This window comes from Tripterygium wilfordii, chromosome 21 (assembly GCF_013401445.1).
Source record: "Tripterygium wilfordii isolate XIE 37 chromosome 21, ASM1340144v1, whole genome shotgun sequence".
Taxonomy (NCBI): domain Eukaryota; kingdom Viridiplantae; phylum Streptophyta; class Magnoliopsida; order Celastrales; family Celastraceae; genus Tripterygium; species Tripterygium wilfordii.
Window position 1 is genome coordinate 9,625,287 of NC_052252.1, and position 18,003 is coordinate 9,643,289.

At 35.2% G+C, this 18,003-nt stretch overlaps 1 protein-coding gene across 2 annotated transcripts; it reads left to right on the forward strand.

Annotated features, from left to right (window-relative positions):
• The first annotated feature begins 2,196 nt into the window (after window positions 1-2,196).
• Window positions 2,197-16,983, forward strand: LOC119988841 (protein SEMI-ROLLED LEAF 2). Of its 2 annotated transcripts, none has more exons than XM_038834044.1 (21): window positions 2,197-2,278; window positions 2,421-2,499; window positions 2,776-2,934; window positions 3,533-3,607; window positions 4,446-4,561; window positions 6,090-6,204; window positions 6,611-6,739; window positions 7,595-7,642; window positions 7,793-7,983; window positions 8,069-8,265; window positions 8,353-8,645; window positions 9,207-9,356; window positions 9,445-9,813; window positions 9,942-10,088; window positions 10,778-10,853; window positions 12,382-12,509; window positions 12,620-12,820; window positions 13,220-13,363; window positions 13,451-13,579; window positions 15,416-15,628; window positions 16,439-16,983. In XM_038834044.1, the coding sequence occupies exons 3-21, from the start codon at window positions 2,800-2,802 to the stop codon at window positions 16,595-16,597; spliced, it is 3,015 nt and encodes a 1,004-aa protein (XP_038689972.1). In that variant the 5' UTR covers window positions 2,197-2,278; window positions 2,421-2,499; window positions 2,776-2,799; the 3' UTR covers window positions 16,598-16,983. The 2 variants fall into 2 exon arrangements, with proteins under 2 accessions (XP_038689972.1, XP_038689971.1); XM_038834043.1 differs by having other exon boundaries at window positions 2,201-2,278; window positions 2,421-2,503.
• Window positions 16,984-18,003: the final 1,020 nt, after the last annotated feature.

Sequence of the window (18,003 nt, forward strand, 5' to 3'; positions counted from 1 at the left end):
CAAAATTGCCTTCACTAGAAGAAATTGAGATCGAGGTACATTGGTTCCAGTAGCATGATTAAAAATTGTAGTACAACAATATATAGACATAAAATAAAACTAATTCCAAAGTTTCACCTGTCATGTAAATATTTGAAATGAATTACGTATAAAGTATATTCTAATTGTTGCACCAACGACTGCTTGTAGTTGAAATTTTTTGATTCCATCCACATCCTACAAATAGGTACTCTTATGAGTTACTCCCTTCACCTTAAAAGTAAGAAATTGGTGAGGAATTCATATCCTTAGTAGAACTCACACAAGAATACCTGTCATTGATGAAGAAGAGACTTTCTAGAGGTGTGAGAGCCGACAAAAGAAGACAATATCAAACGGAATATCTCATGCTCCTCTCGTTGAATAGAAACAAAAGAGGTATTTTCATATTGTCATGAGAAAGCATTCTAAATTGGCACGAACAACAACCCAACTCATCTAGGTCACATATTTAACTCATATGAACTTTTGGACATACTTAGTAAAAGACCCAAATCATTCGGGCCACATATTTAACTCATATGGGTTAAAGGGAACATGTAGGAGGATGTACATATAAAAATAAATTTTACATATAATTTAGTATTAAATTTTTTTAAATGGGTTTAGCTATCCTCTTGGATGTGGGTGGGTCCGCCCCTTACCTCCATCGAAGAGTACCATGATGTGAGGGAACTGTGGAGATGCATGCACCCAGTGATACACAAACTAAAGGGAAACTCGATCGAGGACAGATGACGCCGTTTCGGCCATTCACATGACAATACAAACCATGAAACAACGCCATTTTGTCAACATAGATGTCAAAAAAATTGTGCATAGTACATATAAAACATGCCAACTCCCCACCTAAAACACCCCCAAATCCACCAACTTTATGTATTAGTGTTGATTGATATTGATTGATGATTGAGGATATGACAATGGATGAATCGACTAAAAAGAATTTTAGTTTCAATGTGGCTCGATGTCTTTCTAAAGAGGCCTTTGCCATAATTTAAAGGTGTCAAAAGAGGCCTTTGCCATAATTTCGTGAATCAATAAATAAAAGCCAATTAAAAGATAAAAATATGCTAGTGATAAGACAAAATTCAACCTAAAAAAATTAAATAAAAAATAAACGACACAAAAACATGACAAAATCCAACCTGTTTCTTCCAATATTTATTAGTCAAAGCAGGCCTATTGTACTGCTTCTAAATGACATTTCTCTCCTTCTATTTGCTCATAACACAAGAACACATCTTTGGTTTCATGGTTTTTATCAAAAGATAAAAGTACATATTTTGCTTCTAGAAAATAAAAAACATTTTTAATATTTCTTGGCTGAATGGTATTTTGTGTGATTAAAGTCTGTGTAGGTTTTTTTCCTTGTTTTGCTTTGGTTTAAGACCAATATTTTATGGAAAAAAACACTTTTTTTTATCAAATAAAATTTATGTTTTTCACTTCACGAAACTTTGTGAAATGTGTTATGACACAAAAAGTCAACCAAGTAGTATATATGGGTAAAACCCATTCCCTACATACAACAATGTTTTTTCTTAATCCAAATGAGTTAGACTTTGACTTATAATAGTTGAGTTTTATACCCAGTGAGTTGAGTTTTGACCTATGATAGTTGGGCTTAGGAAGAACAAAACTGTGCGAGTCTGATATATCTAGGGAATCGATAATTTAAAGCGGACAATATTATTGACATGTGTGAGAGTTCGGATTTATGATAAAATATTAATTTTAAGTAAATAATAATGTTTGGAAATTCAACCAAACAAAGTGACAAAGAAGTCAAAAGGTAAATAGTTGAGGGAGTCTTTTGTCATGTAAAGCAAACAACAAAAAAAAGAAAAAGAAAAAAGCAGCTGACCTCCCTTAATTCGCGGGACCGTTGGGGGCTTTAGGTAATCAATTGTATTCCTACTCATAACAACTGGAATTAATAGATTTAAGGTTACACTGACAGAACACTACCAAACCCTTCGTCACAGGCCATGCATTACCGTTCCTTTCCTTCACAGTTTGATATTACTGCGTGGGCCCACCCTCTGTCTATTGGGGATCATGAAGCTGTGACGATGAAGGAAACACACAAACTGTTAATATAGCATAAAGTTTTCAAAAATATGTGAAAATAAAGTTTAACAGAAAAAATAAAAAAGGTTTGTAGAGAAAGAAAGAAGACGTCTGGGGAAGACGACATCAAGCCAGTTCTTCCCCCTACATTCGGTATTTTCCTGAGGTAGGGTTTGTTGATTCTTCAATTGGAGATCGAATTGAATCCCAATTGCTATTTATTTCAATAACTGACTAAAAGTAATACGGACGTTTTTGGAAATAATTTTCAATGATTTGTTGAACCAATTCATTCTTCTCTCATTTAGGCTCCCGTACTGGCTACTCCAGATCGTGGTTTCAACAGCTGAATTGTTTCATAAATTGGAGTTTCGGTTACATGAGTTGGTGGGTATGTCTTTTAATTCTTCAGAATTGGCTTTCAATCTCTTGTAATTGTATATTAGTAGCTCAATTTATGGAAAATTGTATGTGCTTTTAGAGAATTTTATTAGTTTCAATCTTAAGATCAGTAATTGTGCGTTAGGTTTTACGAAAACCCTAAAATCAAATTAGGTTCTCATTTTCTTCATACAACTCCAGGGACACAAAATTTCTGTGCAGATTAGCTGCTTTGACCATCTGGTTCAATGAAGTGTTAATGAATTTTGGTTTGATTTACAGAGTGCCCTCTGAATTTCCTGAGAAATGGGGGTTTTGTCGAGGCGGGTTGTCCCTGTCTGCGGTAACCTCTGTTTCTTCTGTCCTTCATTGCGTGCCAGATCCAGACAACCTGTAAAACGATATAAGAAGCTACTTGCTGAAATCTTCCCTCGTAATCAGGTGAATTTTGAGCTTTTTTAATGCAACTATACTTTGAATAATGTGTTTACAAAGTGTTTTTTTTGGTCTATTGCTTTTGATGATATTTGAGTCTTGGTTCTGAATGGAAAATTTACATAGATAGGATTTTCAGGTCTATTGTAGTTGGTCTTTGAAACAACAGAGTTTTGGTTGTTTGGTACAAATTAGTAGGTTAGTATAATAGAGAAATAGTTAAGCACTGATTGATACCCTGGATCAACATTATCAAAGTATAGTTTTGTAATTAGTGCTAATTCATGTAAAAGCATGCAGCTTACAAATCATATTCAGGTCTGGAAAATGTGGATGAAGAAGCAGTCACTATGAGGTTCGTTGGTATTGTTGCTGTAACCACGGTCATCAATCATATTTCCTGTTGTTGTTATTCTTAATCTTGTGCTTATTTTTCAGTAAATGGAATGGAGGTAGTTCAGTAGTATGGTGATATTTCCTTGCTTCTACTAAGGAACTTCTTGCTATATGCTCGATTAGTTCTCGGATATTTCACTCTGGTTTCTTTTCAAGTAAGAAATCTTATATGTGTATGTGTTTCTTGTTTTTTAATTGCATTTGACAGGATGCTGAACCAAATGACAGGAAAATTGGGAAGCTTTGTGAATATGTTTCAAAGAACCCATTACGAATTCCTAAGGTGAGGTTTGTCTTTTGCATTGTTGAGAAGCCACCACTCAGCAGATTGGTTGCAGTAATGAAATAATGAAATTCTAATTTGATTTATTTAAGGTTGTGTATGCTATGTGGAAAATAATTGTGCATTCTCGAGCAGTTGGTGCCTTAACAAAAATACGTTCAGTAGCAAGCACTTTCTTGTGGTCAATGAAAAATAATGCTTAAGATTGAAAGATGATTGGGATAAAGGCTTGATGTGATGATGATAGGAAGATGACTTACCATCATTGGGGACTGCACTTGTCCTTCACTGAGTAGTACCACCTGTGTCAAAAATCTTCCTTTCAGTTTAGGCAACCATTATTGACTTTGTATTCTTATTAGTCATCATTGTCGACTACTTATCATCAATGAAGGGGATGTAAATTTCGATGCTTGTGGATATTAGGAATGACTTGAAAACAAGTTTTTCCCCGAGAAACATGTTCCATTGACAATAATTTTGAGTAACGGAAAGTTTTTTGGAGTAAGCCCCCTATCTTCTTTTGTTAAAATGCTTTTCTTCACGAGAATTTTTAGGTTAAGTGGTTGATTGCTAGTTGTTATATGATTGGTTTTCCATTTTTGAATTGATAAGACATAAATAAACGTTGTTTCTGATGATTCGTTGCAAATTCTTTAAGCAAACTGTAAGATGTGGTTCCAAATTCAAATAGCAACAATATCGAGGTTCTAATTTTGAGAAAGGGCAAGCTCAAATATGAAGTTTTCATAGTTTAACTGTCCTGTAATAATTACAGGTGGTTGTTTTATTTTCGGTTAGTTTCACTCTCATTTCTTTGGATGTTGTACGTGGACAGATCACCAGCAATTTAGAGCAAAGATGTTACAAGGAGCTCCGGCATGAGAACTTAGGATCTGTTAAAGTTGTGTTATGCATATATAGGAAACTTTTATCTTCTTGCAAGAAGCAGATGTAAGTTCGCCATACTATTTATCTTCTAACCTAATTGTTCTGAGCAATTCTTTATGGCATTTAAACTTTCATGCATTGTACAAAGATCGAATGATAAATTAAAATGTGTCATGATTCATGACTCAGTCGATTAATTTGTCGCCTTCATATTGTGTTTACCCAGATATGCTGTTAGAGTTAAGTTTAACTTTCTTCTGAGGTATTTATGTTCATCTAATTAAATAGGAGCAATTAGCATTCTTTTAAATACTAGAAAGTTCAGGCTAATTTGGTGATAGTTGGCGAATACTTTTATATATGCTATTTCTGTAATTTATTCTTGCATTTCATTAGTTCTGTTTTTTGGTAAATTTGTGCTAATTAATTGATGATGGTAGTTTCAAATTAATATGACAATCTCAAATGAGTTATTTCGAAATGGGTATGTGTTCTCCTTACTTTTAAATGATACAGCCTCTGGAATTCTGGCTTGGCCGTTGTTTTATCACGTACTATTTTCCCTGTGTAAAATAAATACACACATATGAAGTAAGATATAGTTTAGTAATGCTAAAAATATGTACAGCCAGTCAGGAAGATCATCTGAATTATCTAAAGTTAAAACACTGCAAGCAAGCAGAGGAATAGAGCAGCACAATGTGTGTTTTGGAAGGATGAATGGAGATAGAAAAGGCTGGAAATTGAAAGGTGACATCACAGATTGGAGTCACATAAAGGTCATAGTTCGTAGTGACTAGTGATTATCGTATAGTGTCTATTCTACCTCTTTCTTCCATAGTAGTCATGGATGTGCGATAAGCACTGGTATCTGACACACATGCACAACCTTCCCCAAAAAAGGGGATTCTAGAATTTCTGTCTCACTTCCATGAACAATTACCTCTGATGCTATAGGAGATGATTCTTAACAGCACTGCTAAACAATAATCAAATAAGAAAGTGAAGATGCTCTATTAGTTCACCGAAAAGTAGAAGGTTTAATATCATGACTAAAAAATTTAAAAACTCTAGAGTTGGTAAATTACTGTTGGGGTAGGTTTTGGGTACCTGTTTGGCAAGACTCTGGGTTGGGGAATGGATCTCCCAGACCCTCCTAGATCCTCCCTCTTCTCTCTGCTTTTCTTAACATCCTTCTAGTTGTCTATGTTTCTTTTATTTTTAGGTTGTCTGTTCTTTTTCCCTCAATATATCTTTTGAGGGACCGTGGCAGGGATTACATCATCATTTACACACAAAAATGAGTTTGTTGAGAACTTTGTATTTTAGTTGGGATAGAGACAAATTGATGAGTATTGTGCTTTGTCATCAGTATCAAGTGTTCACTTCCTTGCCATAATGCCACAAAGATTTTGATAGGGCTTTCCTTTCCAAAAAGATGCAGATAGAGCTAATCTTTTTTTGAAGTACTCTAGATAAGTTCCATTAATTTCTTTTGTTTGCTTTATTGCTGCTTTAAAGTTCCTCCTTGATTCAGATCATGAGAATTGCACTTTCATTAATAATGATAACATCTACTGGATAATTGCAGGCCACTGTTTGCAGGTAGTTTAATAGGGATTGTTCGAATTCTTTTGGAGCAAACTCGGCAGGATGAGCTGCGGATTCTGGGTTGCAGTACTCTTGTTGACTTTATAAATAGTCAGGTGCATAATCAATAGGACATAAAGCTGAGTTGTGGGATTAATTTCAATATGACTATTGTTAGCTTGGATACAGATATGGGTCATTTTTATATTCATTTTTTTGATTGGAACCTAGAATGATCAGCCGATCATTAAAAAAAATTTAGTTGTTGGAATTAGACACCCTCCATAATTTTCTGGAGATTTAACTGTGAAAATAGTGAGAGAGATGAAGGGACTTGCTCTGCATGCTAGATGATGTCAGAGGACCTGCAGAGAGCTTTTGTGCACTTTTTGGCTTATGACTTGTGTATTGTTGGCCAGCTACACATAATCTTGAGATTTTATATCACATAAACCAAAAGCTAGACCACGGTGTTACTTTTGCCACTGTAAAAGTGATACTAAGATATTTAATTGAATGTAGGTGGATAGCACATACATGTTCAACTTGGAAGGCTTGATTCCCAAATTTTGTCAAATGGCTCAAGAATCAGGTGATGATGAAAGAGGTCTCCATTTGCAGTCTGCTGGAATGCAAGCTCTGGCTGTCATGGTATATTTTTTTTCTTCCAGTTTCAAATGCCACTTTAACTAGAAAATACTGTGAACAATTATGTACAATTGAAATATTAAGTACTAAGAGCGATTGCAATGGTGCAACTGCCATTGGGGCCATTAGAATTATTGGGATGTGTGTTTTGCTTATGTGGCATATGAATGGAGATGAAGATCATACAACGATACATATTTACTTGCTTGGATTGCCAAGAAATTTGGAGCCAATGCCAAGTAAAATTTTTTAAAAAAAAAATTTGGAGCCAAGCAAATATGGAGACAAGTGGGCCCTTGGTCTTTCATAAAGCAAGCCAAAGTCCATGCCGCCATGCTTGGCCCAACAAAACAAAGCCATCAAATTGACTTTGTTGTGCCCACATTTTACATCCGTGGCCCAACAAATTTTGAAAAAACACCACCCATGGCCCAACAAAATAGAACCATTGCAGTTGCTCTCTAAGAATATTCTCTCTTTCCTTTTTTTTTTAAAAGTCTTAACTTTTTCTTCTGAAAGTATATCTTCACTACTTACTGAAATTGGAATGTGATTTGATTTATCGACGGTCCTGGACATATTGATATATGGATTATGGTTTGGTATCCCTTTTGGGGAGACAACTTATTTTATTTGTCTTTTTTTGTTTTGGAAGCTATACAGGAGTAATCTTTTGTAACCTTTTTTTTTTTTAATTGTTTCATACCCCAATTATTCAACCCTTTGGACTGATATGATTTTGATGACTTCTATTTCCTTTCGCCAGTATCTATAGCCCAAACTTTTTGTCTTATCTACAGTTTTGTGCATGCTCTTTTCATTCTTTTTGATATGATTTTCTGTATGTGTTCTCTCTAGGTATCTTTCATGGGGGAGCAGTCCCACATATCAATGGACTTTGACAATGTGAGTTGACTTACCTTGGAATTTCTCATCAGTTAACAGAAAAGAGAGGAATTTATAATATTGAAGGCTGAATTTTAAACTACATACAGCAGTTAGTGCTCGCAATATTGATTCAGTTTTTGCCCCTTCCTTTTCTATATATTTAACTAGATAATATCAGTGACTTTGGAGAACTACATGGATCTTCATATGGACCCAGATAACACCAAAGAGGATGGACAATACTCTCAACCTCAAGTTCAACGGGTTCAAAAAGTGTCTATGCCTGACGGGAATGGCTCATCTTTCCCAGATATTAGTAAAAAGGTTTCTTCCATACAAGACCTCCACGATCCCAGAGTGTAAGGCTTCATTTATGGACGGCCCGATTATGGAATCATTATTTTGGTAAATACCTAACATCTTTCTCATGTGCCACTATTGCAGGGATACTTCTAAGAGCCCTTCTTATTGGTCTAGGGTTTGCCTGCACAATATTGCGAAATTGGCTAAGGAGGCTACAACAATACGGCGTGTTCTTGAGCCCGTATTTCACATTTTTGATACTGAAAATCATTGGTCCCCAGAAAAAGGAGTTGCTTCCTCTGTATTGATGTTCTTGCAATTGCTTTTGGAAGAATCAGGTTAGAATGAAACTTCAGTAACTATTTTTCCTCACAATAAGTTAATGTTTGTTGTTCATAGAATTGGCATTTTATTCTTTGTGCCAGGAGAAAACTCCCATTTGTTATTATCAGTCTTGGTGAAGCACTTGGATCATAAGAATGTTGCTAAAAAACCTCTTCTACAGATAGATATTGTTAATGTTATCATACAACTCGCCAATAGTGCAAGGCAGCAGGCATCGGTTGCTATTCTGGGTGCAATATCTGACTTGATAAAACATCTGCGTAAATGCTTGCATACTTCGGCTGAATCATCCAGCCGTATGGATGGACTGGATAAGAGGAATGCAGATCTTCAGTCTGTCTTAGAAAAATGCATTTCAAAGCTCTCAAATAAGGTTAGTGGATCTTCTAGTTCTCTCTTAACCTTTAGCTTGAATCTAAGGGAAAGAACTGTAGGACCTGCAGGGTTCCTATTAGGAGTTTGGTTCACAACAAGGCCATAGAGAAACTTATGTTCTAAACTTAATATCTTCAAGTAGAATGTGTTTCATTGATTCATTTTCGCTGTCATTTGTAGCATCCATTTATGATACAAGACAACCTCGTGAAGGATGTTCGCTTGTTTAGTCATCTCGGAAAATCCCAAAGTCATCCGGACAAAAAATCTTAAAAACATAACTTTCACATCTTTTGACTGGCACTGAATTCCTCCTTGCCTCTGCCACACCGTAACTTTGTCCCACATGTCAAAACCATTTCAATCAACTTGCACCTAATTTTGATTGATATTAACTAATCTTCATGTGCTTCTTTACAAAATAAACTAAAAACAAGGAATCAGATTCTCATATAATGCTTTGCTGGTGATATTTTTTTTATTAGTTTCATTTATGTGCCATTCTTCGATTTTCTTTCAGATTTTTAATTTTCACTGACCACATGCTATCTGTAAACAGGTTGGAGATGTTGGACCCATTCTTGATACAATGGCTGTAGTCCTAGAGAATATTTCAACCAGTACTGTTGTTGCTAGGACAACGATATCTGCCATTCATCGAACAGCAAATATTGTTGCAACCATCCCTAATATTTCATATTACAAGAAGGCGAGTGCTTAGACTAGATTGCAACAAATACTGATGCCTTCTTATATTTTGCAAACCATATAATGTTTGCAGTTATATTATGTTTCAGGCTTTTCCTGATGCTCTTTTTCACCAGTTGCTTCTTGCGATGGCCCACCCAGACCATGAAACAAGAGTTGGGGTGCACAGTATTTTCTCTATTGTGCTTATGCCATCCATGCTTTCTCCTTGGTCAGAACAGAACAAAAAAACCGCACAAGATGTTCTTGGGCATCCTTTCATTGCTAAGTCGCAGAAAATAAGGAATGAAAGTTTCTGCTTTGAGGATGATGATGATCACATGAGAAATGCAGAAAAAAATAATGGAGGGCTGAGGGAGGAAAGTCAAGTATTGGATATGAATGTAAAGCAACTTGCGGTTAGTCAATCTCATAGTCATTTGTACAGCTTCAAGCATGCTATGTCCAATGGAAAAATGGTATGGATTTTTTAAACTCCCCCAGTTTAGTTGTTAGGAGGCAACAATACCCCTAGTTTAGTTGTTAAGAGTAACATTAACTTTAAATGGAATTTGAATCTCCTTTGCATCTAATTTTTTGACAACAGCTAGCTTCCTTCCGATTGAGCAGTCACCAAGTTAGTCTTCTGCTTTCATCAATATGGGTTCAGGCAACCTCTGCAGAGAACACCCCAGAAAATTTTGAAGCTATGGCTCACACTTATACTATTGCCTTATTATTTACCAGATCTAAGGTCAGTCCATGCTCACACCGTGTACCATCATTGTTTGCAGTTGCTCTAATCTCCTTTCGTTCTTTTCAAGTCTTTGAATCATTTTTATGGTGATTGCTTTTTATACTCCATCTTTTCCCATCGTGTTTGTGGAAAGAAAGCAAGCAAGCAACATGGGAGTAATTTTAATTCTAAAATTGTTACTGTGATATCTGCTTGAGCCTGCTGTGGCATATATTGTTGTGGTTAGACATTAGACAATTCTAGCAACTGATGAGCAGTTGGTCATAGTGGATGTTTTGGGGCTTTGAATTCAACTTTGGGCCAACAAATTTTGTGTTTTTCATTCTTTGGATTGCTTTTCTAAGCTGGAAAAGATACTGTGTTAAGTGGGGTTTAGGGATGACCAGAAGAATAGGCAGATGAAGATAGGAGATGTTGGATCTAACTAGTTGGCTTGAATGGGTTGGGGCGTTTCACATCAGTTATACATATTCTAACAACTTTCAACACACTAATCTGATTGACATGGAACTTGGAAAAAGGAATTCTTATTCATGTATTGCCACATTTATAAGATAACTTTTTGTTGCCTCGTCATTTTGTTTGAATGTTGATGGCGCAAAAAGCCCTTGAATGGCATAAAAATACTGTCTATCTATGAGATTTGGCTATTCTTAGTCTGCATGATAATAGATTGTGTTTTACAGAGCTCAAGTCACGTGGCCCTGGTGCGTTGTTTTCAGCTAGCATTCTCCCTTAGGAGTATCTCTATGGATCAAGAAGGTTAGCTTTTCCTTTTCTTTTTAATTGGCCAAGCTGAGTCTAGCTCTACTATATTCAAGCTTGGTTGTTAAAATAATTATCGAGCTCAAGCCGAGCCCAAGCTCGTACCAAGTTCTAAAAATCTAATTTTAGCTGCTTTGTTAAGTGAATTATCAAGCTCAGGCTAGTTCATGAGCTCTTAGCGAGCTTCTTAATAATGTTATTCCCAAGCTAATGGACAAAGTCATGTAGATTGTTAGTGATATTTCTATGGAGTTCTTATACAAGTGTGTTTTTTGGAGCATTAAATTATGATTATTGCTCATTCCTAGGCTTGTAAATAAAATGATCATTTAACTATGCCTATTCGTGAACAACAGAATTAAACTTGATCAAGAATAAATATACAAGTTTGTTCATAAGCTAAAAAGCCTAATTGCAATGGAAAAAAGGTACCTAGCGGTGCCACCCTCTTGTAGCGATAAATCTTGAAGGGTTCAACAAGAGTGAACATCCATTACATATAAACTTGTGTTAATGGCAATGCCTAATATTCAAGAAACAAAAGTTGTTTGACCAAATGTTACATATGCCTCTCCATACACCCCCCTTTTCTCTTTCTCGCTATAATATTCATCAAATTGTCAAAGAGTTAATGGTTTTACAAATCATTCCAGCCTTTGTTGCCAAAGTTGAAGTTCTATGCTTTGAGTTCATTTCTGTACTGATGATTAACCGAGTAATACCCATGATATTTGCACTCAAGAGAAGGTAATACCCATGATATGGAGTGTTATATCTGTAAAATATTGACAGTCCATCACCAGCTTAATGTTATAAAGCAAGATGAGCAATTGATGAATACTCCATCTACATTGCTGAACTTTGTATGATTTATTTTAATTGACTTATGGTGCAATTTGAATATGCTAATGATTTCTGATGGTTATTTTCTTGAAATTTAATGGAGTTTAGTTGGGAGCATGTAAAATTACAATTGATTTCCTAATATTTCAAATGAAATTTATTTTAAATGCATGTATCATAAATATGAGACAGGCCCCAGATATCTATTTGACCTTTTATATTTAGAATATAAATTATTCCTTAGTTTGTCTAATCCTTAAATTAAAATGAAAAGAGGAAACCTCAGCCACCATGGTACAGTTGCTTTCTTGCAACTGTGGGGTCACAGATTCAAATCCACAATTCAATGTTAATCCTTGGCTCATCTTCCTTTTCTTCAACCCTGCACCACTGCTGGAATCTTGTGTACTGGGTGTTGTTTCCTTTTTTACCTGAAATTTTGAGATGAACAATGAGTTGATACCACTAGAACATTAAACATCGTGCTTTTCTCCTGTCCAGTGCATTTGTGGAGTGATTTTTATATAACATGCCTGATATAAATCTATATGATCATGTGTTAGCTTCTATTTTTTTTGTCCTTAAAAAGTGAGACTTATCAAATGACATTGTCTTTATTTTTCTTTATTATTATTTTTGCGAAGATTTCTTCTGACATATGTTTCATGCTTGAATTTTGAAGGAGGCCTGCAACCATCTCAGAGAAGGTCTATCTTTACATTGGCAATGTACATGCTTATTTTTTCAGCAAGGGCAGGCCGTCTTCCACAGCTGGTTCCCATTATCAAAGAATCGCTAACAGATGAAATAGTAGGTTTCTTGTTCATATGTCAAGAGGCTGCTCCACTTTTTCAATTGGTAAAGAATATTTTCTTTCGTATTCTTATTATTTCCTTTGATCATTGGACTTTTATTGACAGGTTGATCCTTATCTTGAGTTAGTAGACGATATCAGACTGCAGGCTGTCTGCGTAAAATCTGACAAGGAAAAGATAGTGTATGGATCACAGGAAGATGAAGTTGCTGCATTGCGGTCCCTCTCAGCGATAGAGTCAGATGGACATCATTTGAAGGAAACGATAATATCACACTTAATGACTGAATTTGGGAGTTTGTCAGAGGTGATTTCCCGATGTTTACTTTTTGAGTCTCGTACAAAGAAACTGTTGAAATTCAACTTGTGTAATGATTTCACATTAGCATTACACAACATACTAATTTTAGTGATGAACTATGCTGGAGAGAACTTGAATTTGATGCTGGTAAGAAATTTCATCGTGTTAACACAGTAAAATGCAATTAATTTTGGAGAGACTGTAGTTTCTATTTATGTTATTGTTGGGAAATCATGAAAAATAATGTTGCCTGGGCCAATCTGGATGTATCCCATTCAGTTGTCGAGTTCTGCAGAGTGCAGACAAGCGATTGACTGAAAAACATGCCTTTTTTTTATATGTTTTATGGCATTTAAAGTGTTCTTATCGAAGATTTGTAATGAGTCTTGTAAATTCTTCCTTTAGGATGAATTATCAGGCATAAAGAAGCAACTTCTAGAGAGCTTTTCGCCTGATGATGCATACCCAGGAACTTCACTGTTTATGGAGACGCCACGGCCATGTTCTCCTCTCGCCCAAATGGCATTTCAGGCTTTTGATAATGATGAGGTAAAATATTGTCTGAGATAATATCTCAATTCTGTGACTCTCGAGGCTGTGGTGATAGAATTTTTTATTACCATGTTTTTCTTTCAGGTCATGCCTTCAGGTGCCTTGACAGATGAAGACACCTTCACTGAACCTAATGGAAGCCACTCAGATCGTAAAAGTTCTATATCCATCAATACACTTGACGTTCTAAGTGTCAACGAGCTTTTGGAATCGGTAACAGGAGCATTTTTAGTTTGAAATTTCAAACTTTTTCTCGTTGCTTAATTTATCAATGGGTTCCAATGCGTTGAATCTACTAATTGCATGGATTTTCATTTTCTCTGTTTTAAGCTCTTGCATTCCCATTATTTTTTTTCATGTTCTTTTGGGGTGGGGGATTCCTAAATATTGTTTCAAGTGGATGTGAATGGAAACAAAAGAGCATGCTCCGAGGAGGAAAATTTGGAGAATTTTAGGGAGTGAGAAACTCTTTTTTTTTTATTTTTTCCTTTCTTTCTTTCTCCGAATGCAAAAGATATGCAATAAGAATTACATAGCCCTGGCAAAAGAAAGTTCAGTATGTTTATGTTTTTGGTCCATTTGGTAATTAAGCTGGTTAATGTTACAAAAAAAAAGAGTGAAATAGGATTAGGTATGTTCCGGTGCTGGGAAGGAAGGGGATTTATCATTCACTCTTAATAAAGAACAAGCAACTGTATAAGATTGGTAGTAAAATGTATATATAGCAGTTGAAATAGACAAAGGCAGGTTGATGCAAGACATTATTTGTAATTTCTGACATGTAATTTCTGTGATCTACGTAGGGAAAATTAGGATAGAACAAGCACCAGAAAAATTTTAGTCTATGGGAAATAATAGTATGCGTGAGGTTATAGTCTAATGCTAAATTTAAAGTTCAAGAATTTTTGGCACTTGATGTTGTGATGGATAGTGGCATGACCACTAGCATGAGGTACTAAAAGTAAATGATGACCTGAGATCACAATGGTAAGCGGAGGAAGGGCAGGTTGGAGTGCAGAATGAGTTAAAAATGGAAGTTGAGAGAGAATGAGAAACTGATATTATATCCCTAAACCCTAAATAAACCAAATATTCTAGATTTTATTGTCTATATCTTTTGCAATAAGTGAAGTATAAAATTTTTGTTCACCCCTAATTTTAATTAGACCAAAACTTGCTTTCGTCATTCTAGTAGGACCCAGTACTTGAAATCGTAAAAGACCATAAATTGATTAAAAACTTAAAAAAGAACGGTGAAAAGCCTTAAAAGCTGCTATAAAATAATGAATGATGGTACAAATTAAAATCCTCATTGTCATTATTTAAGGCTATTCCTAAACATTTTGGAGTCAACTTTTTAAATCCCTTCGACAATGCACTTTGAATGCACTTCGTAATTTTCCCTCATCCTAGTATCCTACAATACCCATGCCCCTCTTCACTACTTGGCTCCATCTCTTCTTGCACCATCTCCATCTTTGAATTTTTATCTTTTCACATAGGTGCACTACAAGCTCTGTGTTATCCTATGATTCCCTGTGTTGATGTGCATCATCAACATTCTTATTTCCATTGCTTTAGCATGTTGTATTTTAACAGCTCTATATTCTGTACCATACACTAGTATCAGGTGTATAACAGACTTTCACACTATATCCCAGATGCAATCTTCCACCTCCATATTGCCTTCTTTAGACTTATAGGAATCATAAAAATTAAATGACACAGGACAAAAAGTCCTACATCAACTTCTTGCTTCAAAACCCTTCATCAGCATTTTTCCTGGTTTAAATCTCCACTTATCAGGTGCATTTTAAAGGAATGGATGACAGAGTTTTTATCAATGTACTTTCCACAAATAAAAATTACGTATAACCAGCATTTGTATAAATAACATTTTCTGTTTGTGTATTCATTCTTTTGGCATTTTTTTCTTTCTTTTTCTACTTATACAGACTCTGCATGATTTTTGTGTTACTTATATCATTATAAGAACTTTTGTCGATAGTTCTTTTCTAATTATATGCATGGTTTTATGTTGCCAATAAGGTTTTTGAAACAGCGAGACAAGTTGCTAGCCCTCAAGTTTCCTCAACACCCATACCTTATGACCAAATGAAGAGTCAGTGTGAAGCCCTTGTTACGGGTAAACAGCAGAAGATGTCTGTGCTTCACAGTTTTAAGCAGCAACAAGAAATGAAAGCAGTACTTCCTTTTAGTGAAGCTGGAAGTGAAAGCAAAGACCCCTTGTCGCCAAACATGGTGAGTTAAATATATTTCTCGTGCATGGGATCATTCCTCCTTGGATTTAATTTTCTCAAGGAAGATGGAATGTTTGTGCCATTGGTATTTCACTCTCTTAAAACAAAAGCATAATTTAGGCATCATTCCTTAACAGATTCTACAAATAGATGACAATAGATATTAATTTAAATAATTTCTAAAATTGCAATTAATGTTGTTATACGTGACATCTCCGATTGTCTTTTTATGTCACTTGTCTCAGTTTCATCTTGATGTTAGCAAACATCAAATTCTCCAACAGGAAAGTGCTGGCACTTACTGTTTTTATCACCAATTTTTATTTATACGTTATTGAGTTGACCACATGTCAAAGATGTCCAACTTTCACATATAAAGAAAAATCATAGCCATACATAATGTCTTTCACATTCCAAAACTTGGTCAGATAATTTAAAATCTTTTTCCAACTTTTAATATTCAAATTGTAAAAAATTCTGCATGATGAGATGGATAAGATTTCATACATGTTACCTTTCTCCGACTCCGCCTCCGCCTCCGCTAAGGGAGCCTTGTGCACAGTAGTTGTTTTTAACTTTTTTATCCATCAATTGATATTGGATCCGTTGCCATCATGGACTCCTGTCTAATATGTTATTTAGAATGAACCACCTGGAAGTTTTCTTTGCCTTTTTTTTTTGAGAAATACTTTTCTGGTTCTAGGATCCTTGAGTGTAATTGGCACGAAAGTTGGCAGCTATCTGTAACGTGAATTAAGGGATTGTATAAGTAATGCTTGACATATTTGTACACTATTCCGTTTCGTTTCAGAAAATCGAGTTTTCAGAAGGTGATCCGAAGGTACATAGAGAGGAGCAAATACCTGCGCGGGATCGACTTGCCCTCTGTTCACTTGAATATGGGCAAAATTCTTTCAGATTACCACCGTCAAGCCCATATGACAAATTCTTGAAAGCCGCTGGATGCTAAGAAAACTCGATGTATCTTATATGTACAGATAACTATTCACAGTTTATTTCCTTCGAACCCTCCTCCCCCCCAAGAAAAAAAATTTCAAAAAAAATTCTTTTTCATTTTTTTGTATTCTTAAATATGGAGGCCCTATTAACATTGGTAGTAAATAAATATTCGGTATAGTTTGATGATGCTTCTACTAGTCATCTCCAAAGGGAACGAAGAGGGAGGGATTCAGAACAAGGGTTGCTATGTGCACAGACAAATGCTTTGTACATTTTGATCTAGATTTGTTAATCTCTAAATCGATGTTTGTATAAAAGAATTTCAGTTTTTCTGTGCAAGTGTACGTTACGGTATTTATGGTTGGAATACATTCATTTTTTAGTTATTTTCCTTAAGAAGCTTGTCCTGCTTCCTTTCTTTTATGTATATAAACAAACTATTTAGCATTCTTTTGTTTATGTCACATTGTCTTGCTATACTCCTGTAACTTGTTTCAGGTTATAGTTTTAATATATATATATATAAGTTTCAGATGTAGCTCTGCGTCAAAATGAAGTAGTTTTGCTTATAAATGCAGGATTAGATTTTGAGAATTGGTGGATCTTCCTTCTTGTACCAACAATATTGTGAATTTACGATTTACTTATTCATGTACTATTTAGTCTCTGTTTGAAAAATGTATTTAGGTCTAAATTGCGCACTAAGGTTGGATTCTGATCTGTAGTTTTTTTGCTTTAGCTCAGAATTTACAATTTTATTCTAACTTCTAAGAGCTGACCGTGATTGTGATACCTGAATTTTCAATGAACAAGAAGACGTACAGGGTAGTTTAGGGCTTAGGGTTGGGCTAAATCCTGTTCTTCTCAGTTGTCACTATAAAAGGGGATGGGAGACGCTCTAATTCCCTCTCAAGCATTATGTTAAATCAAGATTTTATTTTTGGAAATACAATATTAGAGTTTAGACCTTTGGAATTAGTGTTTAGAGTTTTAGGGTTAAGGCGTCAACATTATATTTTGAACGAAAATGCTAAACTTATATGGAATATTCCTCCATAATTGTACATAATCTAGCTGTCAAGACATGTTAACATGCCAATTAGATATTTAAAAAAATAAATCAATGAAAATCAGGTTTCTCACTCACCTACCTCGTTTCTCTCTCCTGCTTATCTTCAAACTTATGTTCAACTATGATTTGCTTTTTTCTCTCTCTTGTTTTTTGTCTCTATCCTACTTATCTTCAAATCTGATTTACTTCTCTCTCTCTTGTTTTACGTCTCTCCTTTTTATCTTCAACTCTGATTGATTTACTTTTTTTTCTCTCTCTTGTTTTTCGTCTTCAGGCGCAACTTCAACCCCAAATCTCTAAAATCATGTCAAGCGATTTAAGTTTTTCTTTCGCCTACCCACACA